This window comes from Scyliorhinus canicula, chromosome 22 (genome assembly GCF_902713615.1).
Source record: "Scyliorhinus canicula chromosome 22, sScyCan1.1, whole genome shotgun sequence".
NCBI lineage: Eukaryota > Metazoa > Chordata > Chondrichthyes > Carcharhiniformes > Scyliorhinidae > Scyliorhinus > Scyliorhinus canicula.
The window spans coordinates 17,251,429-17,272,901 of NC_052167.1; the positions used below are offsets into that span (position 1 = coordinate 17,251,429).

The 21,473-nt window shown below is 47.4% G+C and overlaps 1 protein-coding gene across 1 annotated transcript; it reads left to right on the top strand.

Moving 5' to 3' along the window:
- Positions 1–935: 935 nt before the first annotated feature.
- On the top strand, positions 936–21,108 carry si:ch211-217g15.3 (uncharacterized protein LOC368914 homolog). The gene is made up of 3 exons (XM_038782975.1): positions 936–1,103; positions 15,784–15,844; positions 20,067–21,108. The coding sequence occupies exons 1-3, from the start codon at positions 1,096–1,098 to the stop codon at positions 20,541–20,543; spliced, it is 546 nt and encodes a 181-aa protein (XP_038638903.1). The 5' UTR covers positions 936–1,095; the 3' UTR covers positions 20,544–21,108.
- The last annotated feature ends 365 nt before the right edge of the window (positions 21,109–21,473 follow it).

A 21,473-nucleotide genomic window follows, 5' to 3' on the forward strand; every position in this document is an offset into this window, starting at 1 on the left:
AATGGCTCGACTTGCAAGAAGAGCTGGAGAGGTTTCCATTGTGTCTCGGCCAATATTGATCCCTCAACCGAATATCACCAAAACAAATGAGTTGGTCGTTATCATATTGCACGTTGTGGGAGCTTCCTGTGAGCGAATTGGCTGCTGAACGTTCTATATTTTAACACAAATTACACCTCAAAAGTACCTTATGAGCTGTAAAGTGTTTTGTGGCTATTCTGAGATGATGTAAGGTGCTATATCTGCACCAGGCAGATTAGGGGCTGGTTTAGCACAGTGGGCTAAGACCCTGCTTTTAATGCAGAACAATACCAGCAGCGCAGGTTCAATTCCCGTTCCAGCCTCCCTGAACAGGCGCCGGAATGTGGCAACTAGGGGCTTTTCACAGTAACTTCATCGAAGCCTACTTGTGACAATAAGCAATTATTATTATTATTACAGAAATGCAGTTTTTCCATTACGTCAAATATTTATCTAATATTTCCTCAAAAGACAGAATGTCCTGTTTCTGGTGGTATTGTCCCTTCCCCAAAATCTCGGCATAAATACACCAGTCCGCTCCTCGCTCTTACTAATAAATTAACGGCCCTCGACTCCTCAACCAGAGGAAACAGTTTTCCTTTATTCACCTTACAAAAATCCTTCGCAATTTAATAAAAATAGTTAGGTCTCCTCTTTGCCTTCTCCGTTCCCTGTAGGTAGTCCCTTTAATTAGTGTCTCCCCTCACAACTAAGTTTCTCGTCACTAGGTTCATTCTGGGGAACCTATCCTGCACATTTTCTATTCTTTCATGATCTTTCTGCAATAGAGTGCGTGCAAATGCAAACTGCATTGAGACTGAGACATAACTAGTGCCTTGCAGAAACATATCGGCACTTAGTTGGTTTTGTACTCTGCCCCTAACCTGATAAGGTAGTCAATAGTTACCGAGTAGGGGTAATCTATCTCTGTGCTCAGCTTTTCCATGAACTAAGTCTTCTGAACTTTAGTCAGTATTACAAGGATCAAACTCAGTACGTATCCTAAAGTACCTGCCATAGCATTCCGACAACACTTAAGATCAGCTGAGATCGAAGCTTTCTCAAGAGTCCATAATGCAGAGGTAAAGTGGGAATTGCGTTAATATATTTTAATCTTTGTTGACCGTAAAGGTATCCGACATAGTTACAGTTTAAAACCTGGCTATGGTGTTTCTTTTATTTCTAGATCTTAGTGGGGTCTTTAAAAGTCTGAGCCATGTGGATCAGATTTCCACCTACAATGGCAAGCGATATGTTTCATCCTCAGGACTGATAGTTGACCCTGGATCTGCTTTGCGTGGCTTTTGGTCCCTTGTTGGTTTGCATGCTTTCTCCTCCTTGAATAACAATAGCCTGATGCAGATGTACTGAAAGTCATTGATTGTTGCAGGTGTCCCATAAAAAGAAAAAAGAACAATATAGCACATGAACAGGCCCTTCGGCCCTTCAAGCCTGTACCGGTCATGATACCAACCTTTGACAAGACCCTCAGCACTTCCTTGTGCCGTATCCCTCTATACCCATCCTATCCATGTGTTTGTCAAGATGCCTTTTGAACGCCGCTAATTTATCTGCTTCCACAACCTCCCCTGGCAACGCGTCCCAGGCACTCACCACCCTCTGTGTAAAACACTTACCTCGTACATCTCCTCTAAACCTTGCCCCTTGCACCTTAAACCTATGCCCCCTAGTAATTGACCCCTCTACCCTGGGAAAGAGTGCCTGCCCATCCACTCTATCCATGCCTCCCATAATCTTGTAGACCGCTGTCGGGTCACCCCTCAACCTCCGTCTTTCTCCTGAAAACAGTCCAAGTCTATTCAGTCTCTCTACACAGCTAACACCCTCCAGACCAGGCAACATCCTGTTAAATCTCCTCTACACCGTCTCCAAAACCTCCACATTCTTCTGGGAGTGTGGCGACCAGAATTGTGCGCAATATTCCAAGTGCGGCCGTACCAAGGTTCTGTACAACTGCAGCATGACTTGCCAGTTTTTATACTTGATGCCCCGTCCAGTGAAGGCAAGCATTCCGTCTGCTTTCTTGGATCTTGTCTCAAACCTTTGCTGACATTTAGCCACAATGTAACCTCTCTGGAAAACTGACAGAAGCCATGAAACTTACTTGCACACAAGAGAAAGGATTTCCGCCAGCCACTTATTGACGTGTCCCTACTGACGTAATGTAGCAGCCGCCAGTTTTCACACAGCAAGATCCCACTAGCAGCGATGTGGCAATGGGCAGGTCGCCAGCGGCAACACCCCTGCTCTTATTCAAATAGTGCCGTCGGTTCTTTCACTTCCACCTGGCGAGGTAGGCGGGGCGCAACTTTAACCTCGCATCTCAAAGATGGTGCCTCCGACAGTGCAGCACGCCCTCATCCTTTTACACGTGAACTCACAACCGTCTGACTAAGAGATGATGGTGTGCCAACTAAACCACAGCCTGACCCTAGGTGATGTGCAGTGAGCTTCCGGTGGCAGCCACGGAGCGAGTGGCCGCACGTTTGGTGGCTCCCGCTCGAGGTGGATTTTTGTTCGTCCTTCTTCGCCCGAATTGTGTGGTGTTGGATGTCAGAAGGTGCATGAGCACTGAGGGAACGTAAAACTCCTCGGGTGGCATTGGTTTATGGGTCATCGGATAAGAAGTGCAACGAGAAAGAGACATCAGCTTGAGCAAGAGGGTACTTGTGGTGCGACACAGGAGAAGATGGCAGGGCGGCCGCGCCCAGCGGTCTGCGGAGCAGCTGGCAGGATTCCTCAACAATACGTTCCACCAGCAGATGAAGGAGGCCTTCGAGGACCTGGTTAAGGTGGTGGAGCTCCTTAGGGTGGTGTTCGAGCGCATGGATCAGAGGCATGAGACACAGGGCCTGGCGATCGAAAAGGCGGAGTAGACGGTGGGGTAGCATGAGGATCGGTTGACCTCGCTGGAGACGGAGATGGGGATGGTGAGGAACAGCCAGAAAAGACTGAGGAAGAAGCTGGAGGATCTCAAGAACAGCCCCAGGAGGCAAAACCTCCAGATCGTGAGGACGCCTGAAGACACTGAGGAGGACGCCAATGTATGTGACGAGCTGGTGAGGGAGGGGGTCTTTGATCATCCTCTCGAGGTGGATCAAGCGCACTGGGTGCTGAGGAGGAGGCTGCAGGTTGGGGAGCTCCCCAGGGCGATGATGGCGAGGCGGCATCGTTTCCTTGACAAGGAGACGATCTTGAGGTGGGAGAGGCAGACCAAGAACTACACTTGGGAGGAGAGCGAGCTGTGTATCTATCAGGACCTGGGAGCGGAGCTTGCCAAGCAGGGGGCCGGGCACAATGGGATCAAGGCTGCCCTCTACAACAAGTGAGTGAGGTTTGGGGCTCTGTACCTGACTTGTTTGCAGGTTATGTACCAGAAGCAAAAGGGGGTGAAGGACTTTGTGAGAGATTGTGGGGTGGGAGGGGTATGAAGAGATTGAATCTTGGAGTGGTTTTGTATAGAGTGCTGGCACATAGGGTGAGTCGATTGGCGAATGTCATGACGGGGAAGTGGTGAGGGTGGGTATGTCTTTTGTTTTTCCTTGTATCTGTTGTTTGGAGGGATGGGGGTCGAGGGGGGATGAGGGGTAGTCCGAGGCCCCAGGCAGGGGCCACCATGTTAGCTGGTTGGGCTAGTTAACAGGAGTGAAACGGGGGGTTGACAGGAGGAGGGCAGTGGGGGAGGGGGGGGGGGCGGTGGGGGGAATAGGGTTGGTTTTTTGTTGGTTATGGGAGGAGGATTGGGGAGGGGAGAGATGCTGACATGGGAGTGGTTGGTGTGGCACAGTTGGTTAAGGAGGGATGGCACCGGACATCGTGGGCGGGCCTGGTAAAATGCGAGATGCGGACTGGGGGGAGCTGGCTAAAGAAGGGGTACGGCTGATCGGCAGGGGAAGGGGCGGGGAGCCCCTGACCCGGCTGGTTACATGGAACGTGCGGGGGGGGGGGGGGGGGGGGGGGGGGGGTGAATGGGCCTATTAAATGGTCCTCCGTGTTTTTGCGCTCTTGAGGTTTTTGAAGGTAGACGCTGTGTTCCTTCGGGAGGCGGAGATGAAGCTGGGAGATGAGACGAGGCGGAGGAACGGGTGGGTGGGGCAGCTGTACCACTCGGGGTTGGACATTAAGACGAGTGGGTGGTGGTGTTGGTCAACATGAAAGTGACCTTTGGGGTTGATAGTATTTTTGCCAACCCAGGGGGCTGGTGCATGATGGTCAGTGGGAAGCAGGAGAGGACGCCTGGGGTCCTGGTGAGCGTCTATGCCTACAATTGGGATGCTGTGAACTTCATGAGGTGGGTGTTAGGGAAGATCTCGCATCTGAACTCGCACCAGCTGATAAAGGGGGATTTTGGATCCGAGGATGGACCACTCGTGTACCAGGTCGTTGAAGCTATCGGAGGTGACGAGGGAGCTGAGGGAGGTCCCAAGGGTGGAGGAGGAGAAGGTGCAGGGGCTGGGGGCCCTGATTGGGCTGAGGGAGGTGATGGACTGCATAGGCTCGACGCAGGTGGGGAAGGCCCAGGGCCGGATGGGTTCCCAGCCGAGTTCTACAAGACATTTGGTGCGGAGCTGTGGTCCCTGATAGTGGGGATGTATTATGAGGCAAGGGGGAGAGGGGGAGTTCCCCCTCACATTGTGGCAGGCATCCATTTTGCTGGTCTTAAAGAAAGATAAGGACCCCGAGCAGTGTGGGTGGTACTGCCCGATATCGTTGCTAAGCGTGGATGCACAGTTGTTAGCGAAGGTATTAGTGAAGGTGCTAGCATCGCGGATAGAGGACTGTGTGCCGGGGATGATAGGGGAGGACCAGACGGGTTTTGTGACAGGACGGCAGCTGTCTGCAAATGTGCGCAGGTTGCTCAATGTCAGTACGATGCCCTCGGAGGGGCAGGAGGTAGAAGTCGTGGTGGCACTTGATGCGGTGAAGGTGTTTGATCGGGCGGAGTGGGCGCATTTGTTGGAGGTGCTGGATTGGTTTAGGTTTGACCACCGTTTTGTGGATTGGGTTTGGGTCGTGTATAGGGCACTGATCAAGAGTGTTCAGATGAATAGGATGGGTTTGGGGTTCTTTGCGCTGAATTTGGTGAACCTTTTGAATCGGAGGGGGGGGATTTAGGGGTTTGTTTTCATTGATTTGTGTGGGGGAGTTATGGGGGGGGGACTAAGGGGCGGGTTAGTTGTTGTCTGGTGTCAGGGGTTATTGTGGGCCTGTGTTCACTGTTCCTGTGGAATTTTGTTTTTTTGCTATTTCTATGTAATATGCCTTTAATAAAAATATTTTAAAGAACAATAGTGCCCGTTGTATTTTTGTTGCTTACGCTAATTTAGTACTTGAGATAGAAGATGTATCACATATCTATACGGGACAATTAACTTTATTGATGTTCAATTTCTGTGTTCTGTGATTTTGCATGCATCTTTGAATTGGAAATTACTGCGTGTGTGCGTTAAGAACTATTTTTAGACAAATATAACAGGTTCTTCTGTGTACTCTGTAGCTCAGGACTAATTTAATGCAGTCCACCATGTGTGCTGTACAATCCACCACAGTTAAAGTGAGTTCACCAGATACATTTCTTGGTATATATGAATTAATGATTAATAATTACCTTCAATAAAATAGCATGATATGCAAAAGAGAGGCACAACTTAATCTATGTTTTTAAAAAAGCAACGCCTCATGGCTGCCTACATAAACCACTTAGCCTTGGTTTTAATATTACTTGGACTTTGAAATGCATTGTGTACACGCTGGCATAAAAATATTTCATAGATTTCATAGAATGTACAGTGCAGAAGGAGGCCATTCGGCCCATCGAGTCTGCACCGGCTCTTGGAAAGAGCATCCTACCCAAGGTCAACACCTCCACCCGATCCCCATAACCCAGTAACCCCACCCAACACCCAAAACTAAGGGCAATTTTGGACACTAAGGGCAATTTTGGACACTAAGGGCAATTTAGCATGGCCAATCCACATAACCTGCACATCTTTGGACTGTGGAAGGAAACCGGAGCACCCGGAGGAAACCCACGCACACACTGGGAGGATGTGCAGACTCCGCACAGACAGTGACCCAAGCCGGAATTGAACCTGGGACCCTGGAGCTGGGAAGCAATTATGCTATCCACAATGCTACCGTGCTGCCCCCATATTAATGAATTTAAGTAATCACTTCCATGGACAAAGAAATTTTCTATGAAGACACTGTTAATATCCTGATGTTGGCACAGTGTTGTTTCAAGGCATTGATATTTCATTTGGCCAATAATTAGCATGATGTTTTTTAATATGCACTTTGGCACCAGAGCGTGTGTTTATTGCATATGGATTGAGTTTAATTGTATGCAGGTTTTGGGCATTAACAGGGCATTCACTTGAGCCCTCGGTAAATAGACACGGGCAAAAACTGTAGTTGTTCGGTTCGGAGTTTCATGCTAGTAATGTGTAACTCTGCAAATAAATATAAAAGTGTGTGAAGATTGGCTCCAGTTCTAACCTTCATCAACTGGCCTCTTTTGAACAGTGCTATAGAAACCATCATTTTGTAAAATGTGTGTAACTTTCGAAAGGGACAACAGAATATACTCACAAAGGGAAACAAAATGTATGCTATTGAAATAGTTCATGAGGGTGGGAATAATTGGATAGCTTTTTTTTGAGAGCCAGCATGGGTACAATGGGTTAACCAGTTTCCTTTATCTTTTACGCTTTTATTTTATGAATCCCCTAAAGCACTAATTAGGAGGCTAACCTCAAACGATCACCTGTGCTGCAGCTGGAGGCATTCCCCTGATCCACACCAGGCACACTATCTGCCATCTTGAGTAATGTTGTCAATATAATGCTGATATGTGGCTACCTGAGGGTAGGAGTGTGTTGGGATCCACCAGGAACCCGTTAAGACTCCCCAAACCCACTTTACAGAACCAAACAGAGAGATGAGACTTTGATTCCTGTGGTCTGCAATGAATGAACAACGGGATTGTGAGTCTCCCATCATTGATGAAACTCTCAGCCCACAATGGTTAACACAGCATCAGGAACCTGGGTTCAATTCCGATCTCGGGTCTGTCGAGAGTTTGCCCGTGTCGGTGTAGGTTTCCTCCGGGTGCTCCGGTTTCCTCCCACAGTCCAAAGATGTGCAGGTTAGGTAGATTGACCACGCTAAATTGCCCCACCGTGTCCAAAGGTGTGGGGGCTGGATGGATTGGCCGTGATCAATGGGTTATGGGAAAGGAATGGGGGAGCGGTACTATGTAGAGTGCTCTTTCAGAGGGTCAGTGCAGACTCTATGGGCCGAATGGCCTCCTTCTGCACTCTAGGAATTCTACGGATTCTATGAACTGTCTGCCACCTGCACTGAGATGTTGCTGGCAGAGACAAGAAGGTGATTGCAGTGTTACTGTGTACCCCATGTAAATTAAACTTGCAGGTTCCAGGATGGCTTTGCTGTGAACGAGGTATATCTAATCAGAGGGAACATTAGTGTATGGCAATCTCACACTAATAGATGGCCAGGCTAAGAATGTTTCACTACCCTAAGACTTTTTATTTCTCAGAGCAATATTCAAGAAGAATCATTTGGTAAAATCACCAGACAAGCCTGCCACTGCAGTGCCTGCTGTTGTGACTCTGTACAGGTTCTGTTTCCAGGGAACTGCGAGTGTTGAAATCCGACTGATCTCTCCCAGGAAAGATGCTAATAAAAATGTTTGCGGTTTGTGCGGCAAAGAGGAAACCAGCCAGAATTGACGCTGAACTAATGGCATCAGATTAAAACATCAGCAGTGATAAGCAAAGCTACAGGAAAAATAATACTAACCTGGACACTTGCAATACAAGAGAGAGATATCATGTTAACAGGATTCAGAGAAGCTACCAATTTCTCCCACTCACATCCGCCCCCCCCCCCCCTTCTCATTATCCTCAGAGTTGAAAGATTGTGCATGAGCAATTAGCTGGCGCAGTCGGGGGGTGGGGGGGGGGGTTCCTTTGGGAACTTGCCACTGATCAGATGCTGACAGTTCTATTCAAAATGGTTGCAACACAAAAATTATTGGAGTGAGAATGGCCTGTTCTCGATAAGAATGGCACAGGTTTAGTAAGGATTGTTCACCCATTGAGGCAAAGCAGAAGGCGCTAAAGGAGCTCGATGTTAAAACTGTGTGACACATGAGAAGGAACCGCTCCGATTTTCAACCTCACTGATATCTTCTCACTTGACACCGGCGTTTGCACAGTGCACAGTTGCAGATGAAATTAGCCTTATTCAAAAATAAACACACAACCCCTGTGGGCGTGACACCGCAAAGGAAATTGGGAAAGGAAAACTGGCGGGAGCCGGAGACTTTAATCATTCAATTAATTTCTCATCTTTTCTCACAAGTTTTCAAAACTCACAAGCTCAAGAGGCGCAACTTAAGTACGGCCACGTTTGGCAAGGTGCGAAATAGCCGAGAGCTCACTGTCACTGGAATCATCGTTATTGGATCTTTAGTCCAGCGATTGGGCAATAGATACCTGTGAATTTGGTCCCAACACCCTTGGTGCATTATGAAAGTGGCAGCAAACTTTTGTTTTTAATTCGTTCGTAGGATGTTGGCACCGCTGCCTAGGCCCAGCATTTGGGCCTCACGGTAGCATGGTGGTTAGCATCAATGCTTCACAGCTCCAGGGTCCCAGGTTCGATTCCCGGCTGGGTCACTGTCTGTGTGGAGTCTGCACATCCTCCCCCTGTGTGCGTGGGTTTCCTCCGAGTGCTCCGGTTTCCTCCCACAGTCCAAAGATGTGCGGGTTAGGTGGATTGGCCATGCTAAATTGCCCGTAGTGTAAGGTTAATGGGGGGATTGTTACGGGTATACGGGTTACGTGGGTTTAAGTAGGGTGATCATTGCTCGGCACAACATAGAGGGCCGAAGGGCCTGTTCTGTGCTGTACTGTTCTATCTTTCTATTTGTTGCCCTCCCTAATTGCCCTTGAACTGAGTGGCTAGCTGGGCCATTTCAGAGTCAACCACATTGCTGCGGTTCTGGAGTCACATGTAGGCCAGACCGGGTAAGGATGGCAGATTTCCTTCCCGAAAGGGCATTAGTGAACCATTCGTTTTACGACAATCAATTCATGGTCATCATTAGATTTTTAATTCTAGATATTTTATTGAGTTTAAATTCCGTCACCTGCCGTGGTGGGATTCGAATCCGGGTCCCCATTATCCTGGATCTCTGGATTGTAGTGACAATCTCACTACGCCACTGCCTCCCCATGTTTTGTTGCTATATAGGTGTGCGCTTATCGCCTGTTATAACTCTGTGTAACTCCTGTGCAAAGGACGTAAAGACAGATGTGACCTGTGCTGTGGACACCTGTCCAGATGCCAACAGTGATTAAAATACTGGACCAGAGCCGTAATGTCTTTTAATTTTTAAGACTCTGCAGGAAGATCGATTTGCTCCAGGAGTGATTTGCATAAGAAATAGAGCTTAGTTATTTTTGCAAACATAACATATTAAAACAAAAGAAAAATGATATTTAAACTTCAAACATAACAAGAACAGCTAACGTGTATCTTTTAACCCTAACGCACGATTTTTCATTAAAAAGCATGTAACATGACATATACTCCACTTACACAGAAAGGCAACCTTGATACTTGCATTCACAGAACATGGCCGGGATTCTCCCCTACCCGGCGGGGCGGGGGGCCCCGGCGTGTCGGAGTGGCGTGAACCACTCCGGCGTCGGACCACCCCAAAGGTGCGGAATTCTCCCCACCTTTAGGGGCCAAGCCCTCACATTGAGGGGCTAGGCCCACGCCGGAGTGGTTCCCACTCCACCGGCTGGCGTAAACGGCCTTTGGCGCCACGCCAGCCGGGGCCGAAAGGACTTCGCCGGCCGGCGTAAGTCCGCGCATGCGCCGGAGCGTCAGCGGCTGCTGAAGTCATACCGGCGCATGCGCAGGGGAGGGGGTCTCTTCCGCCTCCGCCATGGTGAAGGCCATGGTGGGGGTGGAAGAAAAAGAGTGCCCCCACGGCACAGGCCCACCTGCCGATCGGTGGGCCCCGATCGCGGGCCAGGCCACCGTGGGGGCAGCCCCTGGGGTCAGATCGCCCCGTGCCCCCCCCCAGGAACCCGGAGCCCACCCGTGCCGCCAATCCTGCTGGTCAAGTAGGTGGTTTAAACCACGCCAGCGGGAGAGGCCTGTCAGCGGCGGAACTTCAGCCCATCGTGGGCCAGAGAATCACCGCGGGGGGACCGCCGACCGGCGCGGGGGACCCGCCGACCAGCGCGGCGCGATTCCCTCCTCCGCTGAATCTCGGGGGGCGGAGAATTCAGGACACGGCGGGGGCGGGATTGACGCTGACCCTGGGCGATTCTCGGACCCCCCCCCCGGGGGGTCAGAGAATTCCGCCCCATATTCCTGCTGGTAAGCTTTTTCAGACCACTTTCCGAAAGACTCTCTTGGTGGCAACGTTTCATGACCTGTCTCAGCTGCTTTGCAAAGCATTCTCTCCCCACCTGTTTGAACATGATTCTTTTCTCTCTCTGAGTTCCGCTCAGCCCCTCAAACAATGGCTTTGCTCTGGGGTCTCCAGAGGTGAACTCATACTTGCCATCTGGGCTTTCGATTGCCCATTCCCATTTACACAAACGAACAGGGCAATGAATATGCAATTGACCACCAATTTGCAGAAAAAAAGAGGCCATCATACTCTGTAACGAGCTAATGGCTCATTACAGTGACCCGGAGCACAATGGATCTTGACTGACTCACCCCGGCTGAACAGGGGTATCCTGTTTATTCTCTGAATGGGACAATGCCACTCAGGCCAGGTATGGGCATATACCTCTGACTCAGTGCCAACAGTTTACCCTCAGTCTGTTAACCCCCTAAATTGCCCACTACATCTTCGATCCTCTTTCCGGATCCAATTTCTTAACATCTCCCGATCGTGCCACCTGATACACCGAGGATTCAGATGCCAGCAAATGATTGGGCACAGATTTTTGCTCCCAGTCAGGGCGGTCTATTTCCGCCCTTGAACCCAGAATGAAATTGAATCCTCAGAACTTGCCTATCAGGAATTATCCCAATCAAACATGCACATAAATTGTTTTAGTCCTTTTTGTTCAGTTAAAAACCTGTCAGGCAACCCGAGAAAAGGTTCATAAACGATTGGCTGGGCATTCGCAAATGGAGCAGGTAAGGACGCGCACGTTGGTGGGCACAGGGCTGTTTCAGCAAGACAAACAAGAATGTGGAAATAAATGGGAATTAGTAATTCACATTCCCGGTCACATTCCATGCTGATAATGGCAAGCTGTTGTGTACCGTCACAATCATGCCTGGCTTTTCTACACCAAGCCAGTGATGGCGAGTGAGTGATAATCATCGTTATTCCTGAAATAATCCTTAATTATAGTCTGCAGATCAGGGCAATGACAATTCTTTTCTGCATTTTTCACCACTGACACGGACTTTCGCAGCAGCTTCACTGGATATGTTATGGATGCCAACACGACAGCACATATTTCATATATTATTTTACATTTTCTGAACTACCCAGTGGCTGGTGTTAGTGTCTCTGCAGGGCTGGGCTAAAGCTAATGCTGACAGAAACACAATCACCAGCAGGATGACAGGCACAGCTTTCACCAATGCATCTTCCTGCCCTTTCAGATAGATCTCAAAAGAACAGAAAGCGTCGGATGCACTCTGAATCCAGATTAGGAGCACTGTTTATATACGTGGCGTAGTTGGTCAGGGCTCAGTTGGGGGCACTATTGTTTCCACATTGGACGGCTTTGCGTTCATGCCTCACTACAAATGTGGAAGCAAGTATCTGAGCCGAAACTTCAACAGACCGTAGGATGTAGGAGCAGAAGAAGGCCATTCGGCCCATCGGGTCTGCTCTATCATTCAATCAGATCATGACTGATCTGAGGTGATAATCCTCAACTCCACTTTCCCGCCTTGTCCCTATTACCCTCGATTCCCTCACTGATTAAAAATCTGTCTCCCTCAGCCGTGAACATATTTAATACCCCAACCTCTATAGTTCCCTGCGGGAAAGAGTTCCACAGATTCACTACCCCTTGAGAGAAGAAATTCCTTTTTATAAACCGTACAAGACCTAATGGGGTGGACCAGTTAGCCTCGCCTTGAGCTTTGTAGAATACAAGCTTTCCCAGTGAGGGGCAGGAGCCCATCAATGGAGTAATGGACTTTGCCATAAAAGCCGGCCCAGGTGGAAGGCGAGAATGAGTAGTCCCGACTGGGACATGGAGTGTACAGTGTATAGTTTGCTTTGCAATAAAATACGTTTCTTTCTGCCTCCCATTTTGGACTCCATTGTGGCCCCTAAATTCTTCCTCATCACCATCTTAAATGGGTGACCCCTCACTCTGAGGTGATGCCCTCTGATCCTCGACTCTCCCACAAGAGGAAACAACCTCTCAGCACCTACCCTGTCAAGCTCCCCTGAGAATCCGATATGCCTCAATAAGGCCGCCTCTCATTCTCCTAAACGCCGACGAGTACAGGCCCAATCTACGCAACCTCTCATAGGAAAATCCCTCCACACCCGGGATAAACCCCGTGAACCTTCTCTGGACTGCCCCCAATTCCAGTATATCTTTCCTTAGATAAGGAGACCAAACCTGTTCACAGTATTCCAGGTGAGGTCTAACTAGTACCTGGCACAATTTTGGCAAGACTTCCTTATTTTTATACTCCATTCCCTTTGAAATAAAGGACAACATTCCATTTGTTTTCCCTATCACGAGCTGAACTTGCACGCTCGCCTTTCGTGATTTACACAGGAGGAGCCCCAAAAATTCCCCGTGCTGCAGCTTTTCCAGTCTTTCTCCATTGAAATAGTAATCAGCACCTTTATTCTTCCTACCATAGTACATCATTTCACACATTCCTACATTATATTCCATCTGCCATGTTTTTTTGCATACTCAAAGAGTGTGCACTGTTGACGATGCCATCTTTCAAATAAGGTATTCAATTGAGGCCTCTCAGTTGGATATACACGATCCCATGACATTACTTCCAAGAAGAGTTCACCCATGTGTCCTGGCCATTATCTATCGTTCAATCAACGCCACAAGAAGTGATTTTTCTGGTCATTGTTACATTGATTGTTTGTGGGAGATTGCTCCGTGTCATTTGCCTGCCACATTCCCAACAACACAAAAGTGAGTAGTCTTCAACAGCACGGAAAACACTTTGGGATGTTCGGAGGTTGGGAAAGGCACTATATAAATGCAAGTCTCTCTTTCTAAGGTGGATGAACTTCATCCTTCCCCTCGTGTTATGGTAAGATTAAACTTATGAAAGAACCTAATGCGATGATAAGGGTTAATAAAGGTGAGGCATTTTGAATCTGACAGGAAAGTCTCTTCAACATTCATAGCACCAAATTATTTTTTATAATTTCCCCAGTAGAGAAAGCTTCAGCAAAATTGAATTGTAGATTTAACCATGATGTCAATTCATGACAATTTTGCTTTTCCCATTTTCTGGAATTCTAAATCCACCTAATCTGCACATCTTTGGACTATGGGAGGAAACCGGAGCACCCGGAGGAAACCCACGCAGACACGGGGAGAAAGTGCAAACTCCACACGGACAGTCATCCGAGGCAGGAATTGAACCCGGGTCCCTGGAGCTGGGAGGCAGCAGCACTAACGATCGTGCCACCGTGCCGCACAAAGGGTTGTGAATCTTTCGAATTGGACTTGGGGATGCTCCATGGTTCAACACATGGAAATCTGGGATAGACATGTTTTTGGTCGCTCAGGAAATTAAGGGATTTGGAGAGTTGATCAGCCATGATGATATTGAATGGCGGAGCAGAATCGACAGGCCATCTGGTCTACTCCCGCTCCTGTTTCCTCTTTGTCCCGGTGTCCACTTTTCCTTCGGTCAGTCATTCAGACAATGCATCATTTTACTCCTTTTCATTAGACCATAAGACCACAAAACACAGGAGCAGAATTAGGCCATTCGGCCCATTGAGTCTGCTCCGCCATTCAATCATGGCTGATATTTTTCTCATCCCGATTCTCCTGCTGTCTCCCCATAACCCCTGATCCCCTTATTAATCTAGAACCTATTTATCTCTGTCTGAAAGACACTCAGTGATTTGGCCTCCATAACCTTCTGCGGCAAAGAGTTCCACAGATTCACCACACTCTGGCTGAAGAAATTCCTCCTCATCTCTGTTTTAAAAGATCATCCCTTTAGTCTGAGATGGTATCCTCTGGTTCTAGTTTTTCCTATGTAGCGCTAACAATTATACTCAAAGACGAGAGACTAGTACAATAGAGGCTTTATTGCTGTGTGATGCTATTTCTCCATCTGCAACTGTAGACTAAGGTCTGAGTGACTCACACGCATATTTATACACAAGCTCCCTGTGGGCGGAGCTAGCCGGCAGGGGCTTACCGGAGGAACCTGTATTACAGGTACAGCCATACATCCCCCTACTGCAAGTACACATAACTACAGTGGTTATATCACCACATCCTACAAGTGGAAACATCCTCTCCACGTCCACTCTATCCAGGCCTCGCAGTATCCTGTAAGTTTCAATAAGATCCCCTCTCATCCTTCTAAACTCCAACGAGTACAGACCCAGAGTCCTCAACTGTTCCTCATAGGACAAGTTCTTCATTCCAGGGATCATTCTTGTGAACCTCCTCTGGACTCTTTCCAAGGCCAGCACATCCTTCCTTAGATACGGGGTCCAAAACTGCTCACAATACTCCAAATGGGGTCTGACCAGAGCCTTATATAGCCTCATTTAGATAAACAAATCAAAATTGCCCTTTGATGCTCAGATTTTCTGTTACGTATTACCAGGTTAGATTGCAACTGGGTGATATCGCTTCAGCCATGCTTCTTGTTCAGATTCAGAAGCACTTATTCTGCTGTTTTTAGAAGTTGTGTATTTTAAAGTTACATGAATTAGGAGAGACAGAACAAGATATTTGGCCAAACCAGCTAATGGTTATACTCCACTTCAGCCTCCCCCCTCCATCTACTTTTGACAGGTTAACCCTCTGTTGCCTTCTTCCTCATATCCCTATCTTGTTTCCACTCTCGCATCGATACTGTTCACCTCAGCTTCCTTTGGTAGCGATCTTCTCCTGAACTCTTTATCTTAATTCTTGCTTATTATCTTATATTAATGGCCCCGGGTTTTACTCTTCCCCTCAAATGGACACAAGAGCCGGGATTTTCTGCTCCCTTTCACCCCCCCACCCCAACCCCTCAACTTGGCTTTGAAGGATGAATTGTTTATTAAAAAGAACCAGTGATCTGAAGTATCACCGAATGTGGAATTAAGTAAAGATTTGGGGTGATAGAGAAAACGTGAAAAAGTAATGACGTGGAGATGTCGGCGTTGGACTGGGGTGAGCACAGTGAGACGTTTTACAACACCAGGTTAAAGTCCAACATGTTTGTTTCAAACACTAGCTTTCGGAGCACTGCTCCTTCCTCAGGCTCCTTCCTCACATGAAAAAGTAAAGCACAAATTGCTATAAACACGGAAACACAAAATGACAAATGTTCGATTTAAATCGTAGAATCCCTACATGCAGGAGGCCATTCGGCCCTTCGAGCCTGCACCGGCCCTTTGAAAGAGCACCCTACCCAGGCCCACGTCCCCACCTCATCAATTTAGTTGATGTTCCTGCATTAACTCGTATTTATTCTTCATTTCAGGATCTTTATTCTAGTGGTCGGATCAGTGCTTCTTTTCCAGACTGTTATTGCCAAGCCTGAGGTGAGTCATTTGTTCGAAAAATGTGCTGAGCATAGAGGAGTAACTGATACGTAGAATTGCAGAGCAGACATCCAACCTGAAGGTTTGTAAGGCATCGATTACAACAGGGGTGGGCAAACTTTTCCGTGCAAGGGCCACATTCAGAAATTCACAATTTTAAAGAGCCGCATAGTATATTAATTAATAGTCCCGGTTGTAACCAATTAGCGTGCGGCATATACCTCAGCGCTTCCCCCGGCAGCATCCTGCATTTAGCCCTCTTTTTCTCTACTTTTCAAAAATGGCGCTTCACCCGGTTATGATTCTGGGCGCCTCATATAGAACATAGAACAGTACAGCACAGAACAGGCCCTTCGGCCCTCGATGTTGTGCCGAGCAATGATCACCCTACTCAAGTCAACATATCCACCCTATACCAGTAACCCAACAGCCCCCCCCATTAACCTTATTAAAAAAAAATATGTATATATATTTTTTTTTAAATAAAAATAAATTTTAATTTTTTTTATGACTTGATTTTGGTGGGCCGCATAAAGACCTTTGGCGGGCCGCATGCAGCCCGCAGGCCGTAGTTTGCCCACCCCTGAATTACAAACTGCTGGATACAACACTACATTATTGCATGAACTTGATGTCGTGGAAAAGAATACAGGTTTATCATTTTGTGACAACATTAAGGAGCTTCTTTCATCTACGAGCATTTAACAGAATGAGCGGGATTCTCCAGTCAATATTCCTGCTCAGCTTCAGTCCCCATTACAGCCTGAGTCGAAATGTGGGCGCAAGATCGGAACTCCAGAGGTGAGGTGGGAAAGACGGCAAGTTTGACCTCCAAGGTGGCACTTGACTGAAACACGGTCAGTGGAGGTTCAGAGGGAGAGCTCCCCATTGGTGTAACAGTGAAAGTTCGTTTCAGACTGTCAAGATGAATGATGCATTCTTACAAGATAATAGTACTGAGCCAACTCAGGCAAAAGATTATTGTAATCAAAGTGTCTTGTCCACCAAAAAGCTAAAATAGAACAAATAAAGAGAAATTTGGAAAGCAGTAACAGAACATTGCCAGCTGACAACAAGGGCAGTTTTATTAGAAGTATTAGAACATAGTACAGTGCAGAAGGAGGCCATTCAGCCCATCAAGTCTGCACCGACCCACTTAAGCCCTCACCTCCATTCTATACCCGTAACCCAATAACCCTTCCTAACCTTTTTGGTCACTGAGGGCAATTTATCATGGCCGATCCACCTAACCTGCACATCATTGGACTGTGAGAAGAAGCCCACGCAGACACGGGGAGAAGGTGCAGACTCCGCACACACAGTGACCCAGCGAGCAATCGAACCTGGGACCCTGGCGCTGTGAAGCCACAGTGCTATCCACTTGTGCTACCCAACAATAATAATTGCTTATTGTCACGAGTAGGCTTCAATGAAGTTACTGTGAAAAGCCCCTAGTAGCCACATTCCGGCACCTGTTCGGGGAGGCCGGTACGGGAATTGAACCCGCACTACTGGCCTTGTTCTGCATTACAAGCCATCTATTTAGCCCACTGTGCTAAACCAGCAGAGTTCCTCTAGGCAGTGTTCTAGGCCAAGCTGTCTTCGGCTGCCTACGTCCCTCTCCCCTGAAGGTTAGAAGTGGGGATGTCGGCTGCTGTTTGCACAGTGTTCAGCTCCAGAGGCAAGTCCTCAGATACTGGAACAGTCCACGCCAGCATTGCAGAAATACCTGGCAACGTGCAATCCGAGGCTGGTAAGTGGCAAGTAATGTTCACACCCCACAAGTGCCAGGCAATGATCATCCTTGAGCAGGACAACCAGCTACAACCCCTGGGGAAACGGGCAGGTGGAGCGGGAGAATGGGACGGTCTGGAAGGCCGTCCAGCTGGCCCTACGGTCCAAGAATCTCCCCGTCTCCCGCTGGCAGGAGGTTGTCCCCGACGCCCTTCACTCCATCCGATCGCTACTTTGCGCTGCGACTAATGCAACCCCCCCCCCATGAACGTCTCCTTGCCTTCCCCAGGAAGTCCACCTCCGGGGTTTCGCTCCGAACGTGGCTGGCAGCTCCAGGACCCATTCTCCTCCGCAAGCATGTGCGGCTCCACAAGGCAGAGCGTTGGTTGAGAGGGTACAGCTACTCCATGCAAACCCGCAGTACACCTACGTGGCGTACCCCGACGGCCGCCAAGTCACAGTCTCCCTCAGGGACCTGGCACCAGCTGGGTCCCCACTACCCCCTTCTGCCCCGGCGCCACCCTTCCTCCCCCCAGCGCACCCCACCACAGCCCCCGCTCCAGGAAGATCCGTCCTCCCCTTGGTCCCACCCAGGGATGCAGATGAGGTCGACACGCTCCTGGAGTCACCGGAGACCGAGCCGACGCCTGCATCGCCACCGGGACTGTGACGCTCACTAACGGAGGATCAAGGCACCCGATCAGCTGAATTTGTGAACATTTCCCAAAATATTTACCTTAAAATGCATGTAAATAGTTTTCCACCATCCCTGCTGAACTCTTTTTAACAGGGGGTGAATGTGGTAGTCACCACAGTCGTATATATCACATAAGAGATGTAATACGGTAAGGCTCCTGTACTACAGGTACAGGGGTAGATCCCTGCTTGCTGGCTCCGCCCAGTAGGCAGAGTATAAATGTGTGTGCTGACCGAGCTGCAGCCATTTCGGCAGCAGCTGCAGGAGGCTACACATCTCTGCTTAATAAAGCCTCGATTACACTCCACTCTCGTCTCGTCGTCATTGGTAGTGCATCACAGAGCCCAAGAGAGGTGATGGGTGAGGGAATGGCTGGGTTCTAGGAAGTTGAATTCACCTCCTCAACACGTAAAATAAATTTCAAACCTCCTGTTCATAGGTCTGAAACAGTGTTTGCGACTAGTTCGCTGCAGTAATCAAAACCCTTGGGCGGGATTCTCCGATATGCCAGTTATATTTTCCTGGGCGGCGGGCCACCTTGCAATGGGATTACCCATTGTGGCCACCCCACGGGAAACCCACGGGCGTGGGTGTGCTGTCGGCAAAACGGAGAATCCCCATCGCTGGAGAATCCAGCCCCTTGTATTTGCACTCCCTGGCACCTTAGCTAGTTAAGTGGGACTAAGCATAGACTCTGCAAGGGCTGCTAACACCCAAAATTCTCATCCAATACTTCTTCATTTACCAATTTTGTTGTCAGTGAAAATTGAGCTACTGCTCAATTATTGGCTCCAAATATAGGGCCCTAATTGTTTAGCACTCCTGTGATCCCTGTTTGTATGACAGCTTGAATACAAATCAGCCGCTCTGATGTAGCAAGAAAGAAGTTACTGCCAGTTCGATCAAGCCCAGTAAAGCCTGAAATTGAATTATAACTTGAATTTCCAACTTTCAACCACCAAAAACATGTTTATATTTAATCTTTCACTTCACATTGCTGAAAGCGCCTCGTAAACTGAATGAGGCTAGATAAAAGGGTTATTTTGTACAAATGAAATAGCCGTAATCTTCCCCACATAATGTTTATAACGTCAGTAACCAATTAACGTGCATGTGCAATTATGGCATTAATTCATTAGAATTAATCCCTCAACAATCAATTAAATGGTGACCTTAATCTTTGTGCCAGCTTCATTCATTTTCCAAATCAAAATGCAAACAGTTGGGTAAACATTAATCAGTGCTTATTATAATCTACCATAATTACCCAACGAATGGAACACACAATGTCTTTTCTATGTTCAGTTTCAGCCATTTGGATGACATTTTCTATCTGTTGAGGTGATGGCAATCGTATCGCAATCCTGGCAACTAAGATGCTTGTTCATCTTTTGCACATAACACTTTAAATGATCCTAGGTCCAGTGTAATCAGTTGGGTGCAGAATAATAGCCCCTCTACTCTCTCCCAACAATGTTCGGTAACCACAAATGCAGACCAGGCATCCCAGTCCACCAAGCTGATATTTAAATGTTTGAACACTTGACTTCTTATTGAGCAATATCCTCAATTTAGTGTCAACTTGTGTTAAATGGCGGCAGTGCCAAAACTACCCTGAACTTTCAAACTTCTTTGACTGAGGAACTTTTGCAGCCACCAGAGAAAGGAGAATGTAATTCTATCGAGACAAGCTTGATGATGAGTATCAAAGAGATAATGTTCTAACCCACTGTACTATCCAGTCCCTCATTATCATTACTTCTCAATATCCTTTTGATTTGTACTCCACAGAAATTCCAAGCAGAGAACGTACTAGCTCATGCTGAACCAGAGGAAGATCGAGATATGATCTATCACAGCATCCCAGATAATCTTCCTCATCATCCCCAGCCAGGGGTGTTGGTGCTTCATGCAGAGCCAATGAATGAACCAGAGGAAGATCGAGATATGATCCATCATGGTACTTCCAATATTCCTCAATGGGAACTACAGGCAAAGAGGGACCGACTACATGAGACATCAGTGAATGAAGCAGCCGAAGATCTGGACAACGAGCATAGCATTCCTGAAATCCCTGAACATCAGCTTCATGCAAAGATGGTCTTGCCATATGAGCCAATGAGTGAGCCAGAGGAAGACCGAGATATGATCCACCATAGCCTCCCAGATAACCTTCTTCATAAACTCCAGCCAGAGAGAGTCGTTTTACTGGAGGAGCCCCTGAATGAGCCTGAGGAAGACCGAGATATGATCCATCATGGGTTCTGAATTCCTGACAGGCCTGCAACTTGGCAATGCAGCACAGAGAGGCAGATTTGATTCAGATGTGATTAAGAAAGCCTTCAGATCTCTTCCAAATATGAAGCAGAAGATATGACTGGTGCAATCATCACAGTTTCTAAATATGAGACCCCCAAAACCTAGCATTGAGAGCTTCATTTGAAGTCTACTCGTGACAATAAGCGATTTTCACTTTCATTTTTCATTTCAAAAGATGTTGGCGTGATGGCATTTTGGGCAAAGTTATGGCGATGGACCAAGAACAGATCCTGGAAATTCTTGGCCAAATGTGTATGAACATGTTAAACATTTATCAAGAATTCCTCGCTCTCTCACTCGCACTCGTCCTAACGGCATTATCTATCAATTTAAAATAAGCGAGTTGAATGCTCCTCTTAAACTGCAGAGCGAGGAAATTCAGAAAAAAAAGATTAAATAGTCCTACCTATTACGCCTCAATGTAATTTCAAGCCAAACGATATTCTCTGATGGTTGTATCATATGCAATAAAAATATTTCAGTTGTTCTGACCCGAACACCAAATTGAAACTAATATTGGCAATTTATTTCATTGTTAAGTACCTTACGGCGCTGCTAGACAAACTGAATACATGGAAGTGATTTCAGCATTTCCTTCGTCCTTTAATGATTAAAATCAATGTTATGAGTTTAAGAAACAAATTAAATATTTAGATGTGTTTATCTATCACATCATACCAGCCCCATACCGCCTAGCAGTATAAGGTTAAAAATGACGGTGATTAAAGATTGAATTAAGCTTGAACGTCAATTATACATCATGGCACTTTTGCAGATTCACTCTTTTTAACCCACTGCCTTACAGTCATCGAGGAAGAGATCAATGCTTCTTTGGCTCAGCATATTGTCAGCCTTTGGGAGGAGATTTTTAAAAAATAT